At 41.3% G+C, this 27,800-nt stretch overlaps 1 protein-coding gene across 1 annotated transcript; it reads right to left on the minus strand.

Annotated features, from left to right (window-relative positions):
- Nucleotides 1–1,489: 1,489 nt before the first annotated feature.
- On the minus strand, nucleotides 1,490–27,800 carry KLKB1 (kallikrein B1). The gene is made up of 15 exons (XM_084759337.1): nucleotides 27,719–27,800; nucleotides 27,084–27,142; nucleotides 22,799–22,961; nucleotides 20,868–20,974; nucleotides 16,297–16,456; nucleotides 15,834–15,943; nucleotides 10,183–10,342; nucleotides 9,289–9,398; nucleotides 8,492–8,654; nucleotides 8,286–8,398; nucleotides 7,961–8,129; nucleotides 6,471–6,646; nucleotides 5,311–5,406; nucleotides 3,360–3,499; nucleotides 1,490–2,906 (listed from the first exon to the last, which is right to left on the minus strand). The coding sequence occupies exons 2-15, from the start codon at nucleotides 27,139–27,141 to the stop codon at nucleotides 2,715–2,717; spliced, it is 1,917 nt and encodes a 638-aa protein (XP_084615463.1). The 5' UTR covers nucleotide 27,142; nucleotides 27,719–27,800; the 3' UTR covers nucleotides 1,490–2,714.

Below are 27,800 nucleotides of genomic sequence, written 5' to 3' on the forward strand. Positions count from 1 at the left end.
AGACCCTGAGGCTGTTAGTTATCCGCCTTTGTGGAGAGGTGAACCAGGCTGAGAAATGCTAGGCAGCCCCTTCAAACTCTGCATCAGAAAGAACAAAACACAGATTGGAGAAAGGGAGAACTTACTGGGGAAACAAGAAAAGGACAGTCAGCTACCGATTGTAAGATTGAAACACCCTCCACTGAGACATGGGGGCATATCTGCTAGGGCAGGAAGTTAAGGTGAGCAATGGCGTGAAGAGTGGTGTGTGTGTGTGTGTGTGTGTGTTGTGTGTGTGTATGACTCAAAAGAGATTTTTTTTTTTTGGTATTTTGAGACAGGGTCTCTCTGTGTTAGCCTTGGCTGTCCTGGACTCACTTTGTAGACCAGGTTGACCTCGAACTCACAGCAATCTGCCTGCTTCTGCCTCCCGAGTGCTGGGATTAAAGGTGTGTGCCACCAGGCCCGGCTCTCAAAAGAGATCTTAACATAAACTACTACTCTACTTATTTTATTTTGTTACTCAGCTGGGAGATGGTGGTACATGCCTTTAAGCCCAGCACTTGGGAGGCAGAGACTGGCATATCTTTATGAGTTCGAGGCCAGCCTGGTCTACAAAAGCAAGTTCCAGAACATCCAAGACAGTTACACAGAGAAGCTCTGTCTCAAACAAAACAAAACAAACAAACAAACAAACAAAAAAACCAAGCAAACCAAAAACAGATTGTTACTCAGATGTTATGTTTTGATCCGTTGTTGTGGGCACCAGCACCCACATGGCATAGAATCACAAATACGCATCAACAAAAATAAAGGTAAATCTAAAAGGAGATATTTGTTTCATTCTTATTCACATGTAGTATTGATGGAAGAAGGGGACAGATAGAAACAGCCTCCTTCATAGTTGCTGACAGTTTAGTGGGACAGATAGGCATAAATAAAAATTACAGGAAAAGAAGGTAGGAGTTTTGAACTGAGCTCTAGAGGCGTTGAGTCTTGTGCTGTGTGTTCCCCATGTGTGACAACACAGGAGGAACAGTGCTCATTTCCAGAGCTGGCATGCCCTTTCTTGGATGGACCTGCCAAAGATCTAGGGCCCCCTGCCCTCACTCTGCCCCGTGAAAGCGATGCTATTCAACCCTCTCATTTTCTCAGCCTCTTAAGCACATGTTAGCCCCATGAGGCTCTGAGTTTAAGAAGGGTTCCTTTGTTCACTTTGTGCAGGAACACATGATGAAAAATAAATAGAACGTTCCAGTCCAACTGGGCTCCAACTGACAACCTCATAATGATACTTTATGCCCTAGGAAAACTCCACCATTTTGAGACTGTTTTTTGCCCAAACAAGGCTGTTCCTCGAGAAACGAAAGCCCACGGTTTTACCCAGTAAGATTCCAAGAGCTTTGTGTAAACACCTGTTAGGGTTGTCAGTACCAAACTCGAGAGACAGATTTTCATTGAGAACCACTCCTTTACCTGTTACATATAAAACAACTTCTACACATAATAAGACAAAGCTGTTTATTGTATACAAAAATACAAGCTGAGGTGGTGTCCTTTAAAAAGAAGTTCTTTCACAGGAATCCAGCCAGCTCTTACAGAAGCCAATTGCTCCTGGGGCCATTTACGCCTCCCACTTCCCTTTGTGACTTCTATGGCGAAACCATTAGCTCTTCCATATTTAATCCTCTGCACTACTGAGCAAATCTATAAATGTGCAAGGAAATGTTTAATCTTCTTTTGAAAATTTGACTTTTCTATTTGTCTATTTAACTTTCACAATAGTTTGTAAATGGCTTAATTCTGTCTAAATATTAATCAGCTTAACTAAATGGAGTTAAGCACATATGGTCCACTTTAGGAATCACTGGCAAGCTGGGACTTTGTGTTGCCTGGGGATCACCGCCATCCATGCGAAGACGGCATTTTATTTTCAACTCAGTTGCAAGCCTGGATTTTATACAACACCTTACATTCAATGACACCTCATGAATTACTATTGCAGAGTTCAGCTGAACTCCCAGGGTTCCCTGGGAGCTTGCCATCAGATCCCCTGCCCTGTGTGAGTACTGTGGGATGAGCCTATTGCAGAGGCTGCACGCAGCAAGAAAACTGTAGCCTTTCAGGTCATACACGGACATGTAATCCAAGACTTGTGGCAATGGCCAGGAAGGTGGTTTACATGAAAATATGCCCAGCCCCCTCAAGTTCAAGTAGAGCATCTTTTTTATCGTAAAGGAAATGTTACAAAGATCTCTTCCTTTCACCAGACAGAATGAGGCTTCTCAGGTCTTTGCTCCAGATGAATGAACAACATCAGGTTCCAATGAGCAAATGACTGAGGTGGACAGACGGTAACGATGAGATCCACTGAGGTCCAGCACCTCCATGAGAATGGTCCCAGGGACTGAGCTAGCATCTGGAGTCTTGTCGTCAACTGCTTCACATCTGGACATTTCCCTACCTAGTAAAACCCTTGGCCCATTTTATTTCCAAACAAGCCTGGTGCTCTTTGGATAAGTTCTGCTGGGGCTCCTGTTACTCAAGGCAGGAAACACTTGAGCAAGGCACTGTCTTTTGTAACTGTACCTACCCTCTATTTTTAATCGTATGACAAGGATGTGAGGCAGACAACATTATATTTTTGCAGAAGAGAAATCTGGGGCTTTATGTTTGACTTGAGAGCAGGTGGTAAAGCTGGTGCCAACTGGGCTCTTCCTTGCTACCCAGCTTCCTCATGCTGGGGGCGTCTCCAGAGCTCTTCCATCACTGCTCTGTGTCTTCTCCAATATCCAGTCCATGTACTCAGCAACTTTAGTGTAGACTCCTGGTTGATCCCTGCGGGCACAGCCTTCGCCCCAACTGGTGATACCTACCAACTGCCACCTTCCATTGTGTTTACAAACTAAGGGGCCGCCAGAATCTCCCTGGGTCACAGTGGGTAGAAAACAACACAATGGTAGAGAGCCATAAAGATTCCCTTGTTCAAAGACAGATGTCCTAAACAGTTCTACAGTCTCACCTTTGCACAGCTCACATACAGACTCTCAATTTCTCTGCACCCTATTAGCTATGTTCAAATAAATCTACTTTTCTTGTATTTTAGCATGACCATGGCATGTAAAATTGTCCTTAGATATGGCACATATCTGTACTGATTGTGACATACCTGTCGTAGTCAGTACATATTCTAATGTACCTATTATAAGCAATATATGATATGCATCATGTCTGTTTGTTAAAAGTTATTTATAAAGTCTTTGGGTCATTTAACTCTTAAACTTCCAAACTGAAACGAAGGAAATGTAAATTTGAAAAACTGGTTTCAAATAAGCCATCTCCAATGAACTATCAAGTGTTTTTCACAGTCTAACAATTACCTTACAAGCATCTGTCCCGCCTTCTTTGTAGCCAGCACAGATCACCTGCTTGGTTATGACATGATTTCTGTATTTTTTCTGGCATTCTTCATTTGGTACCAAAGGAACAGTTGCTTTTTGAAGAGTATTTTGGATTTCACCTATGAAGCAATCAAGAAATACCTTTAAAGAAAGGAAATACAATAAATAGGGAAATAAGAGGGAAAGGGAGAGAGAAAAGGAAGGAAAGAGGTAGAGGAGAGATAAAGAGAGGGAGATGGAGAGGGAGATGGAGAGGGAGATGGAGAGGGAGAGGAAGGAGAGGGAGATGGAGAGGGAGATGGAGAGGGAGATGGAGAGGGAGAGCAGGAGATGTCATAGTGGTGATCTGTGTTGGCTTTCTTCAAATGAAGTATTTCAATCGTCCCATCATCCAATCTACCACAATCTTGGTTCCTATGATCTACCACCTTCCTTTATCAACACATGCCCCATGCCCAGCAGTGAGTGGGGGGGGGTGTGGTTCTTTCACACATGTATACCTTTAATACGAGTACCTGGATGGTCTCTCCTTTCATTGTTTTACAAATTCCAATTATAATAAAAATACATAATTTATAAAAATAAATCCCAAACATCTGACAGCAGAGATGTATTTTGTTCTTTACATAAACAAAGTTCTATGATGCATGATGCATTTACGGATAACTTATTTTCTATCCATGTCTATATTTCATGTGTGTATATATGTATGTATGCATGCATAAATATATGTGTATATGTGTACGTATACAGGGTAACATAGTGAAAAATGTGAACTAATTGAATACAGTACTGCATGGTTCAGAAAACACGGAGAAGACACAGCCAATCACCACTTTCTGTAAAACGACACAAGCATCTCTAATCGTGTTTATCTGGTACTTAATCTAGAAAGGAAACATGTTTGTTTCCAGAAAAATAGATCAAGTCTCAACACACAGTAACTCTTGACTTCAGATCTACACAAACAAATGATTACCCATAAACTCAGAGGAAGGGAGAAAGGAAAACTAACCTCTATATTCGCTACCTTCTAAATACAGCTGAGCACCCTCTTCGGTTTCAAATGCAGATAACAAATGCAGGAATATGGTAGCGTTAGCAGCATTGTTGGGTAAGGGTCACAGGTAACTTTGAATTGTAATTACAACCGAAATGAAAATATTGATCATGCCCATCACTATTTCAACATTGTGGAAGATATAAAAACAACCTGCTATATAGTACACTAACAAAGACATATACTTATCCCTATGTCAAATTCTGTTAACAAATACTGCTAACTGTGCTGCAATCTACTTGTCTTTCTTTATGAGCCGATGTATTTTACGTAAGCATTTAACAGCATAATTAGAGGAAAAGTTAGGGTTATCATATTGCAGGAACACATTTAAATAAATATTAAGAACTTCTCTCTCTCTCTCTCTCTCTCTCTCTCTCTCTCTCTCTCTCTCTCTCTCTTATTTATTTATTTTTTTGGTTTTGGTTTTTCGAGACAGGGTTTATCTGTGTAGCCTTAGCTGTCCTGGACCCACTTTGTAGACCAGGCTGGCCTCGAACTCACAAAGATCCACCTGCCTCTACCTCCCAAGTGCTGGCACCTTGGCTTTTGATACAAAGTGAGAGCTTAGTGAACAGGGACACTATGAGTACTGGAGAGGGGGGCAGAGAGGTTTCAGTGGAGGTGACAGCACCACAGGGCCACAGTTCTTGATGCAGAGCCATGAAAATAATCTCTGTTATGAGTAACATGCTTAAGGGCTTAAAAGCTCATCAGTTTGTAATGCAAAAAAAAAATCACATTCTGGGAATCAGAGCACCAATATTTTGGAATAAATGGAAAGATTACGAGTAAGGATTGCTGAGTCACGGATCTGCTCCCCATACTCCAAACGTGTAAGACAGGAACATTTCGGATGTCAGGCTGTACCTCTTTCCTTCGTGTAGCCCCATCCAGTCACCCAGCAGTTGGTATAAATTGTATTTGTGTCAGCTTTGGAAGGCAGGCATATTGGTTTTTGGAATTCTGAAAGGAAATTTCATGAACAGATTTGGAGCAGTTAAAGCCACAGATATGGACATTAAGAATGAATCCCTATCTCTCCCCCCGCCCCCTTATTCTTTTTCTACAGAACAACACAGCACAAACGAGCCTCCTGGGACTAGCTGGAATGGGAAAGGACAAGAGATGGCGAAGGGAGGTGACACGCCATGTCCATTATGAAATATAATGAAACCCATTACCGAAATTAAAGAATAAGAAGAATGACCCTCCAGCTTTATGATCAACTTGCAAAGCCCAGAACTCAAGGAAATCCTCACATTTTGGCATATGGCACGTGTGGCGTTTTGGCATGAAACTTTCATGGGAGAGGAGGACCCCTCAGCCAAAATTTATTGGCAAGCACGTATCTACTTTCCAGGGTTTTGTTTAGAATATACTGTGGCAGAATTCCTAAGCAGAGCAAAGACAGCCACACTGTCCCCGCGCTTTATTTGAATAACTTATTACAACAAAGCAACGAGGAGCTCACACACCTACAGCAGATATAAGAGGCAGGAGGAGGAAAGGCAAACTGTCTGAGGTTACGTAATTATTAACAGACACTTGCAGCTAATGGTAGGCATTCCACTTCTGTGGAGTGGGGTGCCTCCGAAGGCAGTCACATGCTCCGTGTCCCGCCAGTGTGTTCTTAGCAATGAGCATCCAGCCCAAATCACTTTCATATAGTTTTATATTATTAAGTCCAAGCACTGGTGATTCTGCCAATGTTGTAAAAAGATGCTCAGTTTCCCCAGATGTCAAGATCTTTCCTATACCTACTGTTTTGGTACCATACATGCAGTTGCACGCTACTCTGAGAAAGTAATGAAGTGTTTTGTTTTTTGGGTTTTTTTGCCCCTTAAGTAGCAGTGATTGCATGGTAGGTCACAGGATCTTTACCTCCCAGGCAGCCTCATCTCTCCCTCAGCCTCACCAACCAGGGCATGAAGATAATTTCTGCAGATCTGTTTTCTCACGCACATGGAAGTGGAAGTTGACATCAATACAATTCAGTTGTCCAGTTTTCCCTTAAATGTGCTGCGTACCTGTATAGTTCAAGGGTGCCTGAAGCTTTATTAAGGCAATATCGTGATTGCCTTCAGAAATTTTGTATTTGGGATGAATGATAAGTTCCTCTATTGTTGAGAAAGGCGTTTCTTTTGTAATTTCTGAGAGACTAAGAATCCCGCCATATATAAGCCACACATCTGGATAGGGAATCCTAGGAGAGACACATGAAAACCAACATAACACTGGCATTGTTACTTGTTTCTTTTTCTAGGGGTGGGGAGAGGAGGGTAAGAAAGAACATATTCCTTATGACCTAATTCTTCCTAGCAAGGCAACTATCATTGCTTATAACAGTAGTACTGGATCTTTGAAGATTTAGTTTCTAAATAAAAATTTCTTAATCTTTTTCAATTTAAGACTCCCTTATGTCTGAAAAGATTTTTAAAAAAAAACATGTGTATGTATGACTTTAAGAAGCAGGTACAGATATTAAACATTTGCCTATAGTGTATCACAAAGAGATTTACTTCAAACCAATTTGGCAATGCACGCATTTTACCATTTATTGGTGATAAAAACAAATTCACATATTAATGGAATAAATGTGCTTGTTTATTTCCACATAAAAAATTAATACATATCTGAATGTTTGATACTAAAAGATGGAGAACATTGTCAGTATTTTTAAGAGTTCCTTAATATTTTAATCTTATGATTGACAACAGTGAGAACATCACTTCATATAAATTTGCCGTACCAAATGGCAACTGTAGATTTAGGAGCATTTGGACAGTTTTGAAAAATCTACCCAACACCCAGACCCATGTTCACTCAATGAGCTTTTCATGAAACTCAAGTAACCAGCTCAAACAACTATATTGAAAATCAAAGTCTCACACTATACAATCCAAATACACACTACGATAAGAAACACTTCAGCGATTTTGTTCTTTGGAATGAAACTGTTATGTTCCCATAAGAGAAGACCTCTAGTGCACATGTACAACACACACTGTGGCTCACAACATTAAATGATCTTCAGTCTGAGTTGTGTTTAGTGTACCAACTGTTGCTTAAAATCTACCTACCCATCTTTTGAATTTTAAGCTAACTCTATGAAAGATATACAGACTTAAAATTATAATATTTTCTAGGTTAAAAAAAAGAAATGTCTCAGAGCCAAGGAGATGGCTTGCTTTTTAAACGTGAGGACCTAACTTCTGATCCCTGAGAATGTGCCAGGGGACAGAGGCAGGCAGATCCCTGGGGCTTGCTGTCTTTCCAGTCTGGTCCAAAGGGTTAGCACTCTAGGTTTGGTGAGAAACTCTGTCTCAACAAATCAGGCAAACAGCGATACAGAAAGATACCTGGTGTTAACCTCTGCACGTGCGTACAACAGGTAAACGTGCACACATCAAACACACACACACACACACACATACACACGCACACACACACACACACACACACACACACACACATGCACACACACAAATGGGCATAATAAGATGGACCCAAAACTTACTCATCAAAGCAGTGGGCAGCTGTCAAAATCCATTGGTGTCCAATGATGGTCCCTCCACACATGTGATGCTGTGTTATCATTTTCACTTGCAGGCTGACCTGCCATGGCCACTCCCCTAAAGAAGAATTTGCTCCTCCCACAATGCGTGCATTTATTTTTGTTGTGCAGACTGAAAAGTGTCGAGATGTGTGGTCAGAATTAGACACAAATCAGCATCCCCTCCAGCCAAGGAGACAGTATAAACAATTAGATCACATAAGACCGAGCCATCGGTCACAAAAACCAAGACACTCACACCATTCCGTAACAGATGAGCCGCACTCACCAGAGCTGTCCACGACTTTGCACAACCTCAAAGAATAGCCAGAGCTCCCCTTTGCCCCGTAGGTGATCCTAGTTGGTGAGCCATCCATGGACAACCTTAAGGAACATTTACACCTGGACAAAGTGAACAGTATAAAACTAAACCCACAGAGAAGAGAAAACTATGAAATAGCTACCTTGCTAATTAGCAAAGAAGCAGTCCCTTACCCCTCTACCTTGCAGTCTTGGGGAAGTAAGGAGTAAGTAAAGAACTGACAGCGGATCATCTCTGTACACGTCTCTTGGCACACATCTGCTCCCTGCACGAAAGTCACATTCAGTTCTTCCCCTCCAAAGTCAAGTCCAGAGTAAATTTTGGAATGACAGGGCTCTGTACCATGCACAAACATCAAAAGATACACAATGAGACAGGAGATAAGCCGCACTGATAATGTTTCTATATCCTCTTGAGAAGAGTTCCATTAACTCTTTGAAGACCCCAAGTTCTCTTGCACCTCATGGCTGTCGGCATTTGTCAACTTGACACAAGACAGAGTCACCTGAAGAGAGGGAACATCAGTTGAAGAACTGTCGCCATCAGACTGACTCGTGGGCATAGCTGTGGGACATTTTCTGGGTTAATGATTGATGCAGGAGGACCCAGCCAACTGGGGCAGTGCCCTATCATATCCCAGGTGATATGGGATACAATAGCTATATGTATACATGTACACATATATACACATGTATTTGTATACATGTACACTTATACACACACACATATATGTACATATGAGCAAATCAAAGGAGCAAGCCAAACAGCGTCATTTCTCCATGGTCTCTCTGCTCAATTCTTGCCCCTTTCTGCTTGAGTACCTGGCCTGACTTCCATAAGGTCTAGACTATAACTGGGCCATATGAACAAAAAGTTTTCTTCCCCAACTTGCTTTGGTCATGGTATTTATCACAGCAACCAAGAACCAAACTAGGACATGTCATATGCCATCACGATCGAGTCACATTACCCAGGCGAGCTTTTCTGCAGGTGGAGAGACTGAATCCAGATACAGCGTTGTCTTGAGGAACAGAAGGACTCGGTGTCCCACTTTTAGATGTCTTAAGGAAACAAACATTTCTATTAAAAAAAAATAAGTGAGAAAGAAGATAGCATTAGAAGGTGCCACACCTCTTTTTTCCTCTTTCTTTCATTCTTTTTCTTTCTTAAAGCAACTCCATAAATTGTATTCCTCTGAGAAAATCTGTTCAGCCAGTCACACTCCAAGACTCCAAAAATATCACAGGGATTAAATGTAAATGGAGTCACTTTTCTCTCTGGCAAAAAAAAAAAAAAAAAAAAAAAAAGGCACCGACAAACCGTTAAGAGGACAGATGATAAAATTCCACCTTCTAATTAGAAAAAGAAAAGAGAGACAGCAACAAAAGGACAAATTGTTTGGCTTTATGCTGCCCTGGGTATTAGATCAATACACACCCTCTGCAGGGCCCGTGTTGTACATAAAGGAAATCGGAAGTTGTGAAAAGCTGAAGAGGTCAGACTAGACCCTAGATGGGGGATAAGCAGATCGGGCTAAGGAGGGCTCTGATTTCTCACAAGATCAAAGGGTAGACTGTGGGAGCAGCTGTTACTCAAGCCAATCCCAAACTTGAAAGGCAAAGAGAAAGCTGCCTGCTCTCTTTGCCCCTGCTGCTGTTGCTTAACTCAAAGGCATGCTTGTTTTACTTAAGGGAAGGAATGTCAGCGGCCCTGCTAATCTCTGAAGCAGCGTGCACCTGGCAGAAAAGCACCCACTTAAGCACCCACAGGCTGCAGCATCAGTAGGGAAACCGGCAAGGCAAGCCTCTGCTCCGAACAGGGGGCGAGGCTGGAAGAGAGCATCACGTGCCCTGATCCCACTCACCTCTGTGATTCTGTCTTCCATTTGTTCGTATAGAATGTGAAGAAAAGGCAGTTGGGATGGAAGGTGCAGATGGCGCGACACACAAAGGCATCGGGGGTGACGACCTGGCCCACATCCAGGTCTGCAAAGGCAAAGTGCTGGAAAATATCCATGGGGCAACCTGTGAACTCAGCAAGGAGACTTTGCTCAGTGACACAAAGTTTATGTTTTAGCATAGTAACTAAAGAGACGACAACGACTGCCTATTCGCAGTACTACGTATCACAAGTTAAGAGCTGCCTACCGAGAGGCCGTGGCAGCGTGCACAGAGCCTGCAGATGTGCAGGATGTCCTCTGGGCCTATATTAAAGCTTCCAGTTTAACTGTTTTTAATGGGATTCCTGAGTGTGCAAACGTGTGGCTCTCTGAATCCTGCGCCTTCTCTTGGACTCGCTTTTGTTTGTTTTGTTCAATTCCAATGTGTTAATTTCTGTTTCCTAATTTTGTTTTGTTTTACTATTATGCCTTAGAAGCTTGCTTGTTTCCTAAGGACAGAAAGGGAGTGGATCTGAATGGGAGGCGAGGGGGGAAAACATACAGGATATGTCTGTGAGAGAGGGGGAAACCTATTTTCAATAAAAGGCGGGGTGGGGAAGCCTGTTAATGTATCTCAGAATTTGTAGCTTGTTATTTGGGGAAAAAAGTAAAATGTGGTCTCCTCTAGCGACAAATATTAAATGCTGTAGAGTAAGCAGCCGCGTTTCCAATGCTAGACGGTTGGGTGGCTTGTGTTTCCCTTATATCACGGCTAAGCCTTGGGAGCACGCTGCTTTGTGCATTGTCTCTGAGTGTTATGAGAATCATTTTAATGAAAAGGGATTAGCACAAATTCTGAGGAGTTAACAACAAGGCCATTTGATAGTAGACTGGAAAGGCTTCATTTTCATCCCTTTCACACAATTTATTTCTCATCTATTTTTTTTATTCATGTTGTTTACATGATTTACTCAATTTGATAGCATGTAAGAGTCAATTTGATTCCGTTCTAAGTCGTATGGAAGTTTAAGAATAATGAGAGGCCGAACGGTCAAACTTAATATAGTTGGATAAAGAGAAGGCTCTTCCCATAATGCTCCCATTTGAGTAGTCTAGGAAGCTATACACACTACCTGATTAAAAAACAAAAACAAAAACAAAAACAAATTCATGACGCTCAAGTATCCATTCCAACCGACAACTCCATCATCCCAAGAGATCCCTTAAAAGGTTATTTTACAATTTTACTGGGACATTTGTACTTGAAAAGGAGCTCCACACTGTTAGGTCCTGCTGCAGGGCCTGGCTGGCATGACCTGCCATCTACCTAGGGGCAGGGGCTTCCCCTCCCCCAGAAGCCCTTCACTATATAATACAGACATTTTGGTTCTCCCTTCTCCCCATGCCCACCCTCTCTCCTTCCCTTCCCAACCCCCCCTTACCCTCTAGCCCCGTTCTATCTCTCCCCCTCCCCCTCCCTCGCTGCTCCAATAAACTTGCATTTACATAATATAGCTTTGTCTCACCATTTGCGCATCCCATTTTAATCAATCAGCTGCCTCATGACAAAGTCAATTTCTTTTCTGGACCACTGGAGATGTTAAGGACTTCTAAAAATCATTTTCTACAAAGTCCAACCCTGTGGGTTTGTGTCCTGAGCTATTCCCTAGTGACAGAACAGACTTTGCCGAAAGCTAACATAGTCATCTTGACTCCTTTTCAAGTTAGACATATTTAACGTCTTCCTTTACTCGTGTCTAAGTTTTATATTGCTTCTGGATATTCTGTCTGTCACCCTGCTTGTTCCCATTGGCTGTACTCCCGGTTTCTATTGCCCCACACGAAATGCAGGGTCTGAGCCAGGCAAGATGGCCATCTGGTATCCCAGAGACTATTTTAAATCTAAAGTTAGGTTGTTAGCTACGTGTACTATCTAGCTTTATGTCAACTTGACACAAGATAGAGTCGTCAGAGAGGAGGAAGCCTCAATTGAGAAAATGCCTTTATAAGATCAGGCTATAGCCAAGCCTGTAGGACATTTTCTTAATTGGTGATTGATGGGGGAGGGCTCAGCCCATTGTGGGTGGTGCCATCCTTGGGCTGTTGGCCCTGGGTTCTATAAGAGAGCAAGCTGAGCAAGCCATGATGAGCAAGACAGTAAGCAGCACCCCTCCACAACCTCTGCATTAGCTCCTGACTCCAGGCTCCTGTTCTGTTTGAGCTCTTGACCCAATATCTCTCAGTGATGGACTATTACCCAGAAGTGTAAACTGAAACAAACCCTTTCCTCCCCAAGTTGCTTGGGTCATGGTGTTACATCACAGCAGTAGCAACCTAACTGCAACACTGTGCTTATTAAAAGGGTTACAGAACATTAGCAAGGCTGGGAGAATAAAAGGATCCCAGGCCCATCTTTTTTATAATTATGACTAATACTGGCAGAAGGAACCCAACCACCATTTTTTTTTTGTATTTGTTGCTGGAAATCTCTGGAAATTAATCAAAGGGACATACAATCCTGGGATAGAAAAATGGCCAACCCTCAGCAAGAGCTGTATGGGGTTTAACTTGGCCTATATTTGTGCCCCCTCCTCAGCTTCATAGAGACCTGGAGAGCAGCCCCACGGGTGTGCCCGAAAACCAACATGCCAGAATGGTTGGAGCCCCTCCAAGCCAGAGTACCCCATTCTCAGACAAAGGTCACTACCCGGCTTGCCTGTAAAAGGCTACTCACAGGGCTTGGGTTTATTGAGGCTCACCACTGTTTTGCCCAGTGTTGCCAACTCTCTCCTTGAAAGCGCGTGTCTGAAGAAAGAGGAAGAAGGAAGGAAAGAAGGTGGAAGGCAGAAGGAGGAGAGAGAAGGAGAGATGGGAGAGGAAGAACAAGAGGAAGGGAACAAGGAGAAGAGGCAGGAGGAGGGAGAAGCAATGGCTCCTGGTGATCACGTGACATGATATTTATCTCCTGAGGCAGAAAGAACAGTCAGGGCAGATCCCAAGCCAATAACACAGAAAGAGTTCTCTCAATTAGAACCGCAACTAGCACTGAGCCACTAACTGGGGAAGGGGCGGGGGTTGATTATCTCCAAATCTTTCATAATCCATGAGGGAAACTGCTGAACACAAGGCTTTAAACACACTTCATTTTGAGTTGAGCAGTAAGAGGCTACATATACCTGGGGGAAAAGAGAGGCGGGGCCATAAGGAATCTGTGTGCCGTTTAACTGGTAGGTTTGCTAGGTGACCTTAGCATACGGTTTTACCCCAGAACTGCAGTTTTTCATCTGTAAAGCTAAAGACATCGTTGACAAAATTAAGGACAAGGCTGTGGTGCCGACTAAAAGTCACCCTGACTTATAAGTTTCATTTAGGCCCTTATGCCCAGCGACAGCCTTCCTGTGGCTTTGGTTGCCATGTAAGGGATATGAAAAGCTCTGCCTCTTAAAGAGCAAGGCCACTTTCCAAAATATCCAGGACTTTCATCATTCAGTGGAGGGCACTTAGTCAGACTGAGGAAATATGGGAACTCACTCTAATCCAAAAAAAGCAAGTACAGGCCAGTCTGAGACTGGGCATTCAACGTACACCTTGAGGTTGTAGGTTGAGCTTGAGGCAGAAAAAAATTCTTGTCAGGTCATCCCTGGGTATAGAACAGCACTTGCAGTAATGTACTGTTCTGGTTGAAGTGTACTTTGCCTCCTGGTGACACTTGTTCCCCAGTGGGCGAATGTTGGGAGTATGGCCTAATGGGAATTAGAGAAGGCACAGCCCACATGCATTGAGTAATATCTTTCTCACAGGAGTGAGTTCCTCTCTCCCTGGACTAGATCAGTTACCCCAGAGACCAGTTACACTACAGTTAACTACACCAGTTACACCAATGGCTGCTTTAAACCAAGGCTTCCTCTTGTGTTCTGGATCTTCCACACGTGCTCACTTAATTTGCATTTTTCTACCATGCATAAGGTCCTGTGATGGTGAACATTTTGTTTACAGGATAAATTTACTGTGCTAGGCTTGTAAGAACAAAAGTGTCCTTAGTGTGTATAAGCCATGAGAGCATTGCTCCTACCCTGAATGCTGGCCTGAGATGGACCACTTCCTGGTGCAGTTGGGCTATTCTAAAAAAAAAAAAAAAAAAAAAGGCTGATTCTCACAAAATATTCCACTGCCTCAGCCATTCCGACAAGGTCACAAGATCAAACAGGCTAACTGCTAAGCTCTGCTTGCCTGGTTGACTGAGGCACCAGCTGGCAGTCTTACAAAATCAAGCCTTGCCTGCACTCAGTCAGGATATGAGCTAATTTATGGCCTCCCCAAACTCTAAGTGGGTTTTGACTTAATAATCCTTTGGTTAAAAATAGCTGGGGCCTTACCTAGAGAACTGTCTCTGGTTTAGTCCTGGCCAGTCTTTTTTTTTTTTTTTTTTTAAGCCTCTAATTTACTGAAACCAGAACTTGAATCAAACTAGTGGTGAAATCTCTGAATGACCTTGAACCCACAACAGTCCTTGCCAGATGCAGCCACTCGGTCCTAGCCTCCAGAATCAGCAGCTAAATGAGCTCCTTTTTCTCTAGGTATTTCCCAGCCCTCCAGCACCCGGGTATAGCCTCCGAAAGCAGTCCAAGATAAACAGAGTATACAGAATAGAACACGTTTGAATAAAGAGCCCTACTCTTGTAGACAAGTTTTTAAAAATTAGAAAAAATGAGTATTAAAACTAAACAGTTAACATGTTTTAGCCGACTAACTGGCACAGCATGGAGTGACTACACTGAGAAAAGAAATGACAAATAGAAAAAGAGATAGTTTTTTTGTTGTTGTTGTTTTGGTGTTTTGTTTTTTTGTTTTTGTTTTGTTTTTTTACTTCTCAGTTTTTCATAAAGGCCATATCCCAGAATTCAGAACCTAATAAAGGGCCTGGCATAGAGCCAGCAGTCAGTATTGGTGCTATTTACTGTAAATGGTCTGGTTTCTGTAAATCTCATCACTGGCACCTTGACCACTAAATATAATGACGATTGTCTGGATAATTCAATTAAAACTACCCCTTGGTCTGAAATTATAGGGCTTTGTTGGCTCGTGGCCATATGCTTATTTCATTAGATATGGAAGGTTTTCTTTATATCATCACTTGCTTTTCTAATGATGTTTGTAGGAATAGTGCAACAAAACTAGAAGTTTAAGCAACACAAATATGTGGTCTTATAATCCTATAAATCAGGTCAAAGTAAGTCTTACTGGGTGCCAGTCAAAAGGTTGGCTTGGTTCTGTTCTTCTGGAAATGCATGTAGGAAGACCTTTCCACTCCCTTTTCAATTCCTACAGGTCACTGGCATCTCTGCTTTCAGACTCTTCTTCCACCTTTAAAGGGTGCAGTGTAACCCCTTCAAGTCTTCCTGTCTCTGACTTTGACCTCTCTGTTTCTCTCATGATCATACAAGGACCCTGGAGACCGGATAGGGGCATAATCTGGTAATCCAGAAAAATTCTGGTTTCAAAATATTTCCATATAATCAAATCACATGTCTAAACACCCTTTGGCCAAAAGGCACCATATCCCCGGTCCCTGGGGAATGACGTGTGGATGTTTCTGGACACTCTTATTTAACACATCACAATTGCAGTAGAATTACCGATCTCTGAAAGCGCACAGGACTTCAGCGAGAATCCAGATACCAGGTTGTCCAGCGTCTTTATACTGGTGGGCGTTCCACTCGAACTATGCTTCAGCAGGCAGCTGTTCCTGGGTGTCAACAAAAGACGTTGTTATGCTTTCTTTCTTGCGGCACACACAGATCTGCAGATATTTGTTACTGAAATGATAACCACAGCAAAGGGCAGTGAAGGGTGCAGATGGGGAGCCATACATCACTGACTGACACTGCACCTTCAGTCCCTATGCAGCCCACTAGTAGACCAAATGAAGTTCACTATCTTTGGGGTCAAACTCCATTGAAATTAAGTATGCAAATAAGGAAAGTGAACTACCTCCCTCCCTGGCAATTTACTTGGAGGGGAAGCAGGCTTGTCTGTTTTGTTCTGTTTCCACGGAGGATTCTGTTGAATGCCGGAACGTCCTCAGTCAGCTTCACTCACCTGTGTTCTGGCCTATGAAATGCATTTGTAGCATACGTGAAGAATTGGCAGTGAATATTATTTGTGCACAATTTCTGGCATTCTTCAACACTGTCGGCCTTGGATATATTAAAGTTGGACCCTCTCATATCAAGTCCTTCGTATACGTCTTGGTGGCAGGCTGAAATGAAACACATTTGGGCCAATTCCCTCAGACACAGATTGACTGCTCTTCGGTCGGAGCCATTTTGAAGGTCAGTATCCCACTTTTGAGGACTTTGCTGATAAGTACAGCATTAAAAAAAAATTTTTTTAAAGGTTTACCGCCTGTATTGTCCTTGGCTGGTGCCTTAGTTTGAGCGGGACCCCTGAGCCCAAATCTGCCTATCATAACGTTCTACTTGTAGGCTTCTAGGACCCTCTGGATCCTTCTAGTTTGCCATTCTCCCATGCTTCTCTCATCTAGAGTCCCACTAGAATGTCCTCCCCTCTGGCTCAGTTTCCTGGTAAGTGAAGGCTTTCGTGGGACATGCCCCTTGGGCTAATATGCAGATATAAGGGGGAGACCTGGTGGCACTCAGAGGAAGGACAGCAGGTTACCAAGAAGAGACTTGATACCCTGTGAACATATACAGGGGGAGGTAATCCCCCTCAGGAACAGTCATAGGGGAGGGGAATAAGGGGAAAATAGGAGGGAGGGAAGAATGGGAGGCTACAAGGGATGGGATAACCATTGAGATGTAACAAGAATAAATTAATAAAGGAGAAAAAAATTAAAAAAAAATTTTTTACTGCATATCTAAGTTACCAAACCCTGCTGAACATTAACTCACCCCAGTGTGTTTACAGCTCTAAAAGTGGGTTATTTTGCTTTCTAAACTTCAAGACATAGGCAACAATACAGAACAACACACTGAAGCCATCAGTGGCACTGATAAACAAACAAGGCGGTAATAACAAGGGCCCTGGTGGTCTACGCCAGAGATACACAGTATTTGACAAACAGCACATCTTTGACTTCTGGGCCAAGTGAAGGAAAACAAAAATCATGATGTGCATCTATTTCTGTTCTTTCACTTTCTCAGGTCTGATGGTGATTTGTGACTGCAGGTTTCACCACTGAGATCTGTGTTGAATATTTTACTTATATTTATGTTGAAATCATTTCCCTTCTTGCTTAAAATTTTTCTTAAATTCTATTACCACCACCACCACCATCCTGTCTTGTCCTCTCTAGGCCTGACTGGCTTGGAATTCCCTTAGAGACCATAGGAATCCCTAAGTGCATGTGAAAGGAATTAGATGGAGCCTGTTCACCTGGGTGGGCACAGCCATGTGAAGCACTAGTGTCTAGGAACAATAGACCCGGGTGTGCGATGACTAGCAACCTCACCTGCCTGCTCCAGGATGCTTACAGCTCAGGATGCTTACAGCCTGTGGAGATCTTCCACTGAGATAAGTTAGCCCCTCCCATATGTGGCACCTAGTGAGCAGTTTGGACGTTGGAGACTCAGTGCTCACAACTCACAACAATCCAGCTTTTTTACATGTGGGTCTGTGTGTCTGTCCTTCCTTATTCCCTCAACACCTCCGTTTTCCAGGCCCCAAGCCATGTGGGATGTGTCAAACTGGCATTTCAGTCCGGCTGGCTTTGAACTTGAAATGATCTTTATCTCTGCTTCCCTGATGCTGGGGTTATAGCCAGCTGCTAGCACATCAGTTTTAAAAGTTTCTTCAATTCTAGTTAAGCACCCCTTCCTCTGAATTTTATCTTATGTATAGAAAATAGGTAATTATTTTAACAGATAGTAAACCAAATTAAGCTCTCATAGGTTTTGTCTTTAAGACAACTTAATTAGATTCTTAAGCAAGCAGTGTGTGTGTGTGTGTGTGTGTGTGTGTGTGTGTGTGTGCGTGCACATACATGCTATCACAAACAATATGCTATTGTAAATAACTGTAAGTTTCTAAGAATCATGAAATTAATTTAAACATGGGAGAAAGTACATATACACAGACTGATAGAAAAGCATTGTTAGGGAGTAGAGATGCCAAGCACTCCCAGAGGTTTATGCAGAGCAGGACATTGTAAATCATAGTAATGGGGTTCTTTTGAATTTCCTTCAGATAAGAAAGGAAATGGGATGAGGGTTGGAATGAGGTAGTTACCAATAAAAAAATTCTTAATGACTATATGTAAAATTTAGGCCTGCCTCTTGATAATTTTTACTAAAGTGGCTTCCTACACCATGTTTTAACTTGAAGATATTTGGGAGAAAGTTGGAAAGGAGCTTTAGAACCAGCCTCAGTGAGGGTGATTAAATTAGGACAGAAAATTGCCAACCAAGCAGCTTTGGAAAAGGCAGTGTTTCTATTTCTTTAAAATTTGTAAGTCACAATCATCAGATGTAAAAGATAATCAAGAAAGATACAGCAAGTTATATTAGCATATTGTAGAGGAACTTTAGTTCAGAACATGGCTGCTCTGGCAAGAAATCACATCCAATGACCTTCTAGGTGTGTGTGACCTGGCTGGAATCCAGACATGCCTTTAATCCCAGGAGACAGAGGCATGCAGGTCTCTGAGTTCTGTTCAGGCAATTCGGTTGAGTGAGTGAGGGGAGAGGCAGTGCAGTGGAGGGGAGTTCATGGCACTTTAGTTTGTGGAGTTCAGAGGCAGGTTTACCAGGAGAGTTTGAAAAGAAAACAAACTAGACATAGGTAGAGACAGAATGTGCCAGAGAATGAGGAGCCAGAAGATTAGAACAGATTGTCAATGTTAGTGTGAGGCCAAGCAAAGACATTCAGTCAGAGAGAGGGAGGGTGGTGGTGGTGGTCAGGTTGAATCAGTCAACTTGGAGAGGAGTCTGAGCCAGAACAGCTGAGTTGAACCAGCCAGAAATAGTTCAGAAAGAACTAGAAAGGGTGAGCTTATTCAGCAGTAAGTCTCAGAGGCTGAAAACATTCTAGGCTTAGACCTAGGTTGTATGGAGGCTAGAAGCTTCCAGAACTAAGCCTAGGTTAGCAAATGGAGGCAGTAAGCCTCCAAGATGACAATTAAATAACATGAATAAAAATTACTCACCTGTGTATAGGTTTGCTCTTACAAGACGGGAGTCTATCAGTTCAGGGTAACTATAGCTATTACATTGGTGAAGTGGAATTTATAGCCAAGCCATTGTCAACCTTGAGTAATTGCTTATAATCCAAATTGCAGACTTAGAAGTGTGTGTGTGTGTGTGTGTGTGTGTGTGTGTGTGTGTGTGTGTGTTGAGGGGGCTGTAATCAAAGCAAAGTGAGGTCATTTGAAATTTAAACCTATAGAATAAATTAGGTGAAAACAAAACAAGAGACTGCAGAGTGGTTCTTCAGATTCTACCAGCCCACCGCCTCATTCTGTCTTAGCATTTTCACTTTACCATCGGCCCCTGTCATGTTACAGAAATGCCTTCTTTGTATTAAACCTTTATGGTAGCTCAGAAATTGTTTTCTAGGACATCAGTTTCATGAGAGAGAAAGCTCTCCACCATCTTAGCATTTACATTCCCTGTAAGCAATATTATGCTTAGCAAGACTGATAGAACTCACTCCTCCAGTCTGAACTGAACGGCAAACAATGAGAGTTCTTAAACCAGTGATTATCCACCTGTGAGTTGCAACTCTGCTGTGTGTGTGTGGGTCAAACCACCCTTTGACAGGGGTCTCCTAAGACCGTTGGAAATCACAGATGTTGTATTACAAATCATAACTGTTTCAAAATTACAGTTATAAAGTATCAATGAAAATAATTTTATGGTTGGGGGCTATCACAGACTGAAAAGCTGTATTAAAAGGACCACAGCATTAGGAAAGTTGAGAACCATTGTCATAAAGCCTTATAAATGGCCCTAGTGATGGCCAGGAAGTGTTCTGTTGTGACTGACTGCTCTGTGCCTGGTAGAATTTGTTGCACCAAATCCGGCCATTACCATAGAGTACCATCTCCTTCAGTTGTAACCATCTAAAATGTCTCTAGGTATTGCCAAATGTTCTATGAGCTGAAAAGTGCAAAATCAGTTCTGGTGGGGACCACGAATTACCCCGAAGTGAACTTGGGAATGAGCTATTCCCTGAGTCTTTTCTGAAAAGTCTTCTGGGAACAGGGAGGGCATAGCGTCTGGAGTGCACATTCATTTTCTACAGAATGTGTGTGAGCACCATAGACAGTAGAGGCCGTTAAAGCTGTACTTTATAACGGATAAAGACATGAATGCCAGGTGTGGTGGTGCACACCTTTAATCCCAGTACTCGGGAGGCAGAGGCAGGTGGATTTCTATGAGTTCAAGGCCAGCCTGGTCTACAAAGCAAGTCCAGGACAGCCAAGGCTACACAGAGAAACCCTGTCTTGAAAAAGCAAGCAAGCAAACAAACAAACGGACATGAACATTATCAAGATGTATGTGCTCCCTTCTCACAATGATGCTGTTGCTCCATCTCCATTGTCTTTCTTGGTGGTGTCTTCCAAAAGTCCATGATAGCACAGACTTTGAGCAAAAGCTACGCTGACTTACAGTGTTATTAGCTCAAATTTAGCTGAAAAGTCCACATCTTACCACTTATTTCATGGCCACACTGCTTTAAAGAATGGCCAGAAATGACACCCATCCGATGTAATCTTGGCAAGGTTCCTGTAACGCTGTCCTTCATGAAGCACCCAAATCTGTTTTTTAAAAAAAATCACATCAAGAAATCATGTAGCATTTGTTGTATGTTAATAAATAAAGCCTGGGGTCAGAAAACTAATAGCACTTTTAAAAAACTTGCTGAAAAGGACATTCTTAAGACAATTCCTCACTATACAGCTTTGCTTTCCTTCGTGTTCGTGCTTTAAGTGTAGAGAGCTGACCACATTCAAGAGTTGGTGACTATGCTTGAGTTTGGACTTCCATAAATTGTCTTCCTCAAAGATAACAGGTTCTGTTTTTGTTGTATGTGGTACCAAGGAAGAAAGCCTGGACCTTCAGCACGCTAAGCACGTGTTCTACCACTTGCCAGGCTCTTTCTTCCCATTCCACCCCCAGCTTTTATTTAGTTTATTTTGAAGCAAGATCTTGTTATCTTACTCAAGCTGACTTTAAACTTATAGTTTTCTTCTCTGAAACGACTACATTTCTAAAGTGCTGATTATTTTATAAGTATTTTAATTTACTTAAACAAGGTGAATCTGCCATGAGTTGGGCCTCTGTGTGGTATTCATTTTGTGTATTGATCCCCAGTAGTTTCCATCTAACGGGAACTTCTATCTTCAATATCAACCTTATGCTAAATTTACTGTTTATAAGAATCCTAGAATCCAGTTCAATTTTTAATACAGTGAATCTAACACACAGGCTGGGTTTTTGTTTTTGTTTTGTACAGATTATCATGTAGGGAGCAGAGAATGAGTGCTGAATTTCTAATTCTTAAATTCAGATAGAGTGAAGATGAAAGTTATATGCATGCAAACAGAAGCAAAAAGTTTCATTTTGGCTATTGCTCAAATATGAGAAAATTAAGGTAAATTTTCCAACTTTATTTCTAATACTTGTACTTGTCAAAATTACCAGTTAACAACAACAACAACAACAACACACACACACACTCAAAATGCACATTCTAAAATTGCAAACTAGTTCACTAAAGGTACTACTGAGAGTTGCCTACTGGATCCCAAATCAATTGTCAACAAAAAAATCCTGGTTTATTTTTTCAACTTTTCTATTCATAAATATGGTAACAAGTCACACAATTATATATATTTCTTTATGCAAATGTACTTATTTATGCAGGTGAAATTTTCACCTTTTTTTTAGATAAGTAATATATATGAATAAAGTATACATTTGGTAGTGAAATTATAAAGTCCACTGTGAAGGTTCATAGATTGGATAGAATTCACTGAGTTGTATAGTCTCTTAGCCTGGTTAATTTGGATGTGTGACTTTTATGTGCAGCATTTATAATAATTTTAATTAATTCATAATAAATAATAAATACAACAGAAAATATATAATGAAGTACTGCTTAGTGCTCAAAAAAATGAAATCACAAAAATTGTTTAAAAAAAAAAGATGGACTTGGCATGTCTAGTATTGAGTGGAGTCATATAATCTCAGAAAGAAAAAAAACCCTTCACGTTCTCCCTCATATGCAGACCCTAGCCAACAATACATTTATATACCTAAACAAATGCCCATTTTGGGACAGTTCAACATGTGAACTGTGAAAAAGAAAGACCAAACTTTAGGGTATGATGAAAGACCCGATCTTGTTACAGGCTCTTCCTTTAGGCCTTGGCTGCTTCTGTGAACTACTGCTGTAGTTCTGTAGAGTGTCTGTCTCTGTGTTCAGCAGTTTAGTTGTCTGCTTTGGAAAGATTCAGTCTAGGAGCATCTGATGAAAATGGTCTTTGAACTCTCTGAGAAGTACAACACCACTTTTGTATTTAACTGGAAGCAGTGAGAAAAATGTCTAGTCTTGGCAATGATAAAATAGTTCCTCTTACCTTTTATCTGGACCACGGGTTGGACTCACTGAGAGAAAGCTGAACATCAAGCACCTGGGGTGAAATGTGCACATCTTCTGACAGTACTGGGCATCTGGGGCATAGATGGCAGCTATATCCCCTCCTCTGAAGAAGGTATTTTTATACAGTTGAGTCAGACACCCTGTGATATAACCATTGAAAGCTGATTTAGGGGAAAGTGTAACCATTTTCATAGAAGTGCATCTGTTTTGCTACTTTGTCATTTATCCCAAAGACATTTACAACTATAAAGGAAGAATGAAACATTATGACAACTATTTAAGCAATACAGCATGCTACTTAAAGTTTTCTTATGGACACATGCATAAAGTTTGATTCTTGTTTTATTACATATATAGTAATTTGCACATAAATTATCCCCCCACTAAAATGCAGTATGGATTTTCTTTCCTGCCTACTGTCTAGCATGGTGTGAAACCATCTCACCTTAAAAACTTAAATACAGAAAAAAAATTTTCAAAATCCTTTCAGGACAAACATCTCCCAGATTCCCCAACACTTTAAGTGGAATTTGAGGTCAGGACATAATCTACATCTCCTTTTTTTCATGAAATAAGTCAATGACTGAGCCTCAGGGTTCAGACCTGGTTAATATCACACAGTAAATACATATCCTGCACACAAGCTCATTCTTTCTTACTCTCAGTCCTGTCTGTCCCCTTCAAGCATGCAGTGTTACATGTTGCTGCCTGCCTTGACTTTACTCAAGCAAACTAGTAATCATTGGGAACTGATTTCCTACAAGCTTGTTTCTTGAATAAGGAAAAGAAAATTCATGTGCAGAGACTCACACCCAGACATCACACACACACACACACACACACACACACAGAGAGAGAGAGAGAGAGAGAGAGAGAGAGAGAGAGAGACAGACAGACAGACAGACAGACAGACAGACAGACAGACAGACACAGATCGACAGAGACAGAGACAGAGAGACAGAGAGACAGACACACACACACACACAGACAGACAGACAGAGACAGAGAGACAGACAGACAGACACACACACACACATACACACACACACACACATACACACACATACACACACACACAGAGAGAGAGAGAGAGAGAGAGAGAGAGAGAGAGAGAGAGAGAGAGAGAGAGAGAGAGAGAGAGAGGAAGAATTCACAGCTCTGAATGGGATGTCTCTTAACAAATTCCTCATCTAAGAGCTCAGGAAACGCTGTGGAAAAGGAGACAGAAGAGTGTAAGAGCCAGAGTGGATGGAGGACTCCAGAACAGACCCTCTGAATCAGCTGAGCAAGGCTCTTACGAGTTCCCAGAGACTGAAGCAAGCAATGGGCCGACAGGGGTTTACACCAGGTCGGCTGCATATACATTACAGCTTTCAGCTTACTATTTTTTACAGTAGTCCCGAGTGTATAAACGAGTGGGTCTCTCTGATCCTTATGCTTCTCTCAGGACTCTTTTCCCTCTGTTGGTTTGCCCTGTCCAACTCTGATATGATGGGTTTTTTTGCTTTATCTTATTATATTTTACTTTGTCCTGTTCGGTAGTTATCTTGTAGAAGCCTGTTCTTATCTGATGAAGGCAGGACAGGAGTGGATCTGGAGAAAACGGGAAGTAGAGAGGGACTGAGCAGAGTAGAGGGAGCAGAAACTATAATCAGGTTATATTAAATGAGAAAATAATCTGGTTTTAAATACCAGGAAAAAGGCTAGAGAAATAATTTCAAATATATAAAAAAAAAACAAAAATAAAGCACATTTGTAAGCGAACGTGAAAATAAACTGAAATATATGCTGCTTGTGCTGACTCAGAGCTCTCTTGTGGGGGCATATTCTGCACCCCACATAGCGTTAGAGAATTGTCTTTAATGCATTTAATGGATGAGTTTAGATTTACCTGAAAAGTTTCAATTCAAATCTTTTCATGGAGCTTGCCACCTTAGGTAGCCTGTCCATTTCCATTGATCAAGTCCTCATTGATTATGCAATATCCAGTGGCAACTTTGCCCATCTCTCTTTAAGTATTGATGTTGCCATTGCTACTCAAAGAATCAGTAGCTACACAACACATATTCCATTAAGTAATGAAGATTTAATTTTTGCTATGTTCTACCTGTGCGGGGACCCTGCTGCTGAGTCTCATTTCGATGAGCCAAACTAGCAGTATTGCTTCTCCTCATATCAGAGGGGTGTTGCCATGCCTACCTCTTGGGTTAAGTTTATATTTGGAAAGAACAGATTTTCCTGGACAGATGCTCCTGAGAATCCATGCTCCCAGGTGTACATCCTAAGGTGTCCCATTTGCACAATACACTGAACAGTAAGCCCAGTGGTAATGGTAGTTATAAAAAGACTTGTTTTTCATGTGGTTAGTGTTTCATAATTATTGAGCAGACACGTCTCTGCCGTCCCACCACACAGATACATACAAAAACACAAACCGTGACCAATGATAGGCTGGAAGTTCCCATCCTTCAGTTCAGTCTTGGTAAAGTGACATGTGACTCAGCCAATGAAAGAGAGCATCTAGAAATGATCCAACTGTAGAATTGCTTGTCCTCCCCAGTTGCTTAGCAACAATGATAATGATGGCGGTGGGAATGATGATGATGACAATGACAGCATCGTGTGTACAGAGTCTATGTAACTTAGAAGATCTATAGTGATCATGTCTTTGTATTTGTTTTTTGTTTTGTTTTGTTTTTGTGATCACGTCTTTTAGTTTCCACCTAGATCTCATATCCATGAATATTGGGCATGTTATTTGGTGTATTTAAAAATGTACGTAATCAAACAAGAAAGGGAAAAAATACCATCAATAAGGAAAGAAAAACATCTTAATTTAAGCACTATAGGTGAGTGCCAGACTAGAAAGCAACAGATTCCAACTAACGCTGTTCTAAGTGGGACAGTTGAGCATTCTCATAACTTGTGGGGGAAACCAGAGAATGCTTTTCTGAAAGACAATACCATAACACTTGCCACAAAGCTGTCAAAAGTCACACCTTTGTATCTAACATTTTTATTTCCAAAAATCTAATCTATAGAAACAATTGAATGTGTGCATAGAATGTACATACAAAATACCATAACGAAGAACTAATAACAAAAATGATTGTTTGGGTTAACATTAGCTATAAATAGCAAAGGTAAGTTAAACTTATTTTTAAGTCATTAATACTTTTTTATAAGACTTACAGATTCATGCAGAAAAATGCTAAAGATTAAAGAAAAGTTCAGCAATGGTTATTTTGCACTTTGGGGCTACATGAAATACTCAGCTTCAAGTATTACACGTATTCACATCTCTAATTCCCCTATCACGATCATGAACTTTAAATCCTGTTTTTTTCTCATAGCTATGGCCCATAGCATCTCGGCCTATCACTACTCCATTTGATTGGTTTGAGTTTGGCAATAGCGATGACATGGAAGAGCAGCTAGGGCTGAAGAGACAGATGGAGGGAGGAGCAATTAGCACAGGGGAAACAGAAACAACAACAAAAAAAATTTTTTTCCTTAAGGAACGACTTCTATATTTACAACAATAAACCTTTTCCAAGCTGTTTATCTTTGCCAAGTACTTGAGAATCAAGTAACCAATCCTTGGGGTGTGGCTCCGTCTTACGTCGCCTTTGACTCATCCCTTGAGGGATGCTGGGGGGGGGGCGGGAATTTGCTCTATAATGACTATTGAGAGGGGGTGTCCAGGGCTATGCTTATTCTCTAAAACTAAAGGGATGCACAGAGAAAGAAAGAGCACTGACGCCTATTGCCAAAAGCTATCCATCCTGACCACCTAAGGGATGATACACTCGTTAAACCCAAAGCAAAGATGTTTAATTCAGAAACAGCTCCCTATGTCTTATATCAGAAACATCATATACTGATCGGACACTTGGGTTGGGCCCAATCGTTATACAATGTCTAATGAGCCTTCCAATTTTCAGGGAGAGCTTGTTTTTTGAAGGCTGATAATAAACACAAGCAACTATTTGGGGTGGGAGGGAGTCTGCTGGGGCCTAGTCTCTACACAGAAGTTCCTGCTTTAAAAAAAAATGCACCAAGCCCGTTGTTTCCAAGCTCCTTCCCCTGTTCGCGTGTGTTCGGGGCGGTGTATCTAAAGAAAAGTTACTGCCTTGAAGTGCCAGCAGCTGCCTCCTTCCCCTAAGCTGTACGGTTAAAGGCTTTCTCCAGGAGTGGTGTAGTTTGCATAACTGTTCTGCTCTCACACACTGTTAATTTTAACTTTTATAGCTAATACTTACCACAGGAAACTGTAGCAAATAAGGATATGAAATAACCCACTTGGCTGAATAAAATCATCCTTTAAAAGAAAAAATATACATGTATTTAATAGACAATTTATTTTAATATACACATTGCTTTTTTGGGAAATGTCTAACTTGAAAATCAAAGCACATGATCACCAGGAGAATGAAGATTTGTATATAGAAAATTAAAATATTTATCATGCTTCCTAAGGTACAAATTGAGACCTCTGGACTACTATTAATGTATATTAGTTTATTCACTGTTATTTTTAAGGTTTATTTCTGTTATTTTTATAAAAAGAGGTAATTAAAATTATTAAACACTTGAGTTTCTTAATTTATGAAAAATTATTATAAATAAGGACAACAATATCACCTGCAATTTCCATAACATCTTTGAAAATATACAAACCAACTCAAAAAATTAAGCCAATCAAAATTCTCATTCTTGATTTTTAAATATGTTACACTAAAATATTTGTAGAAAGAAAAATAATTTCTTCTAGATTTTCTAAACTCTTGGGAGATTAGTGCATTATACCAACAGATTTTTTTCATACAGACATAGTTATATTTTTTAAAAAAGCAACAAGGCACAGGAGATGAGTGGGGATAATAAAATGGGCTACCTGGAAGGATGCTTGCTTCTGTGGTTCTGGAGGAGAAGGAGTCTCCAGCTGAAAATGAAGTCTTCAAGCTCTCTGAATATGG

This window comes from Acomys minous (genome assembly GCF_964271855.1).
Source record: "Acomys minous genome assembly, chromosome: 15".
Lineage (NCBI taxonomy): Eukaryota > Metazoa > Chordata > Mammalia > Rodentia > Muridae > Acomys > Acomys minous.

Bases quoted from the DNA above. Each gene is read 5' to 3' on its own strand.
- KLKB1 (XM_084759337.1), bottom strand. From the start codon at position 27,141: ATGATTTTATTCAGCCAAGTGGGTTATTTCATATCCTTATTTGCTACA. The intron at 22,962-27,083 runs GTAAGTATTAGC...GTTATATCACAG, and splicing joins ATTTGCTACAGTTTCCTGTG to GGTGTCTGACTCAACTGTAT. The intron at 15,944-16,296 runs GTGAGTGAAGCT...GTTGACACCCAG, and splicing joins TTTCATAGGCCAGAACACAG to GAACAGCTGCCTGCTGAAGC.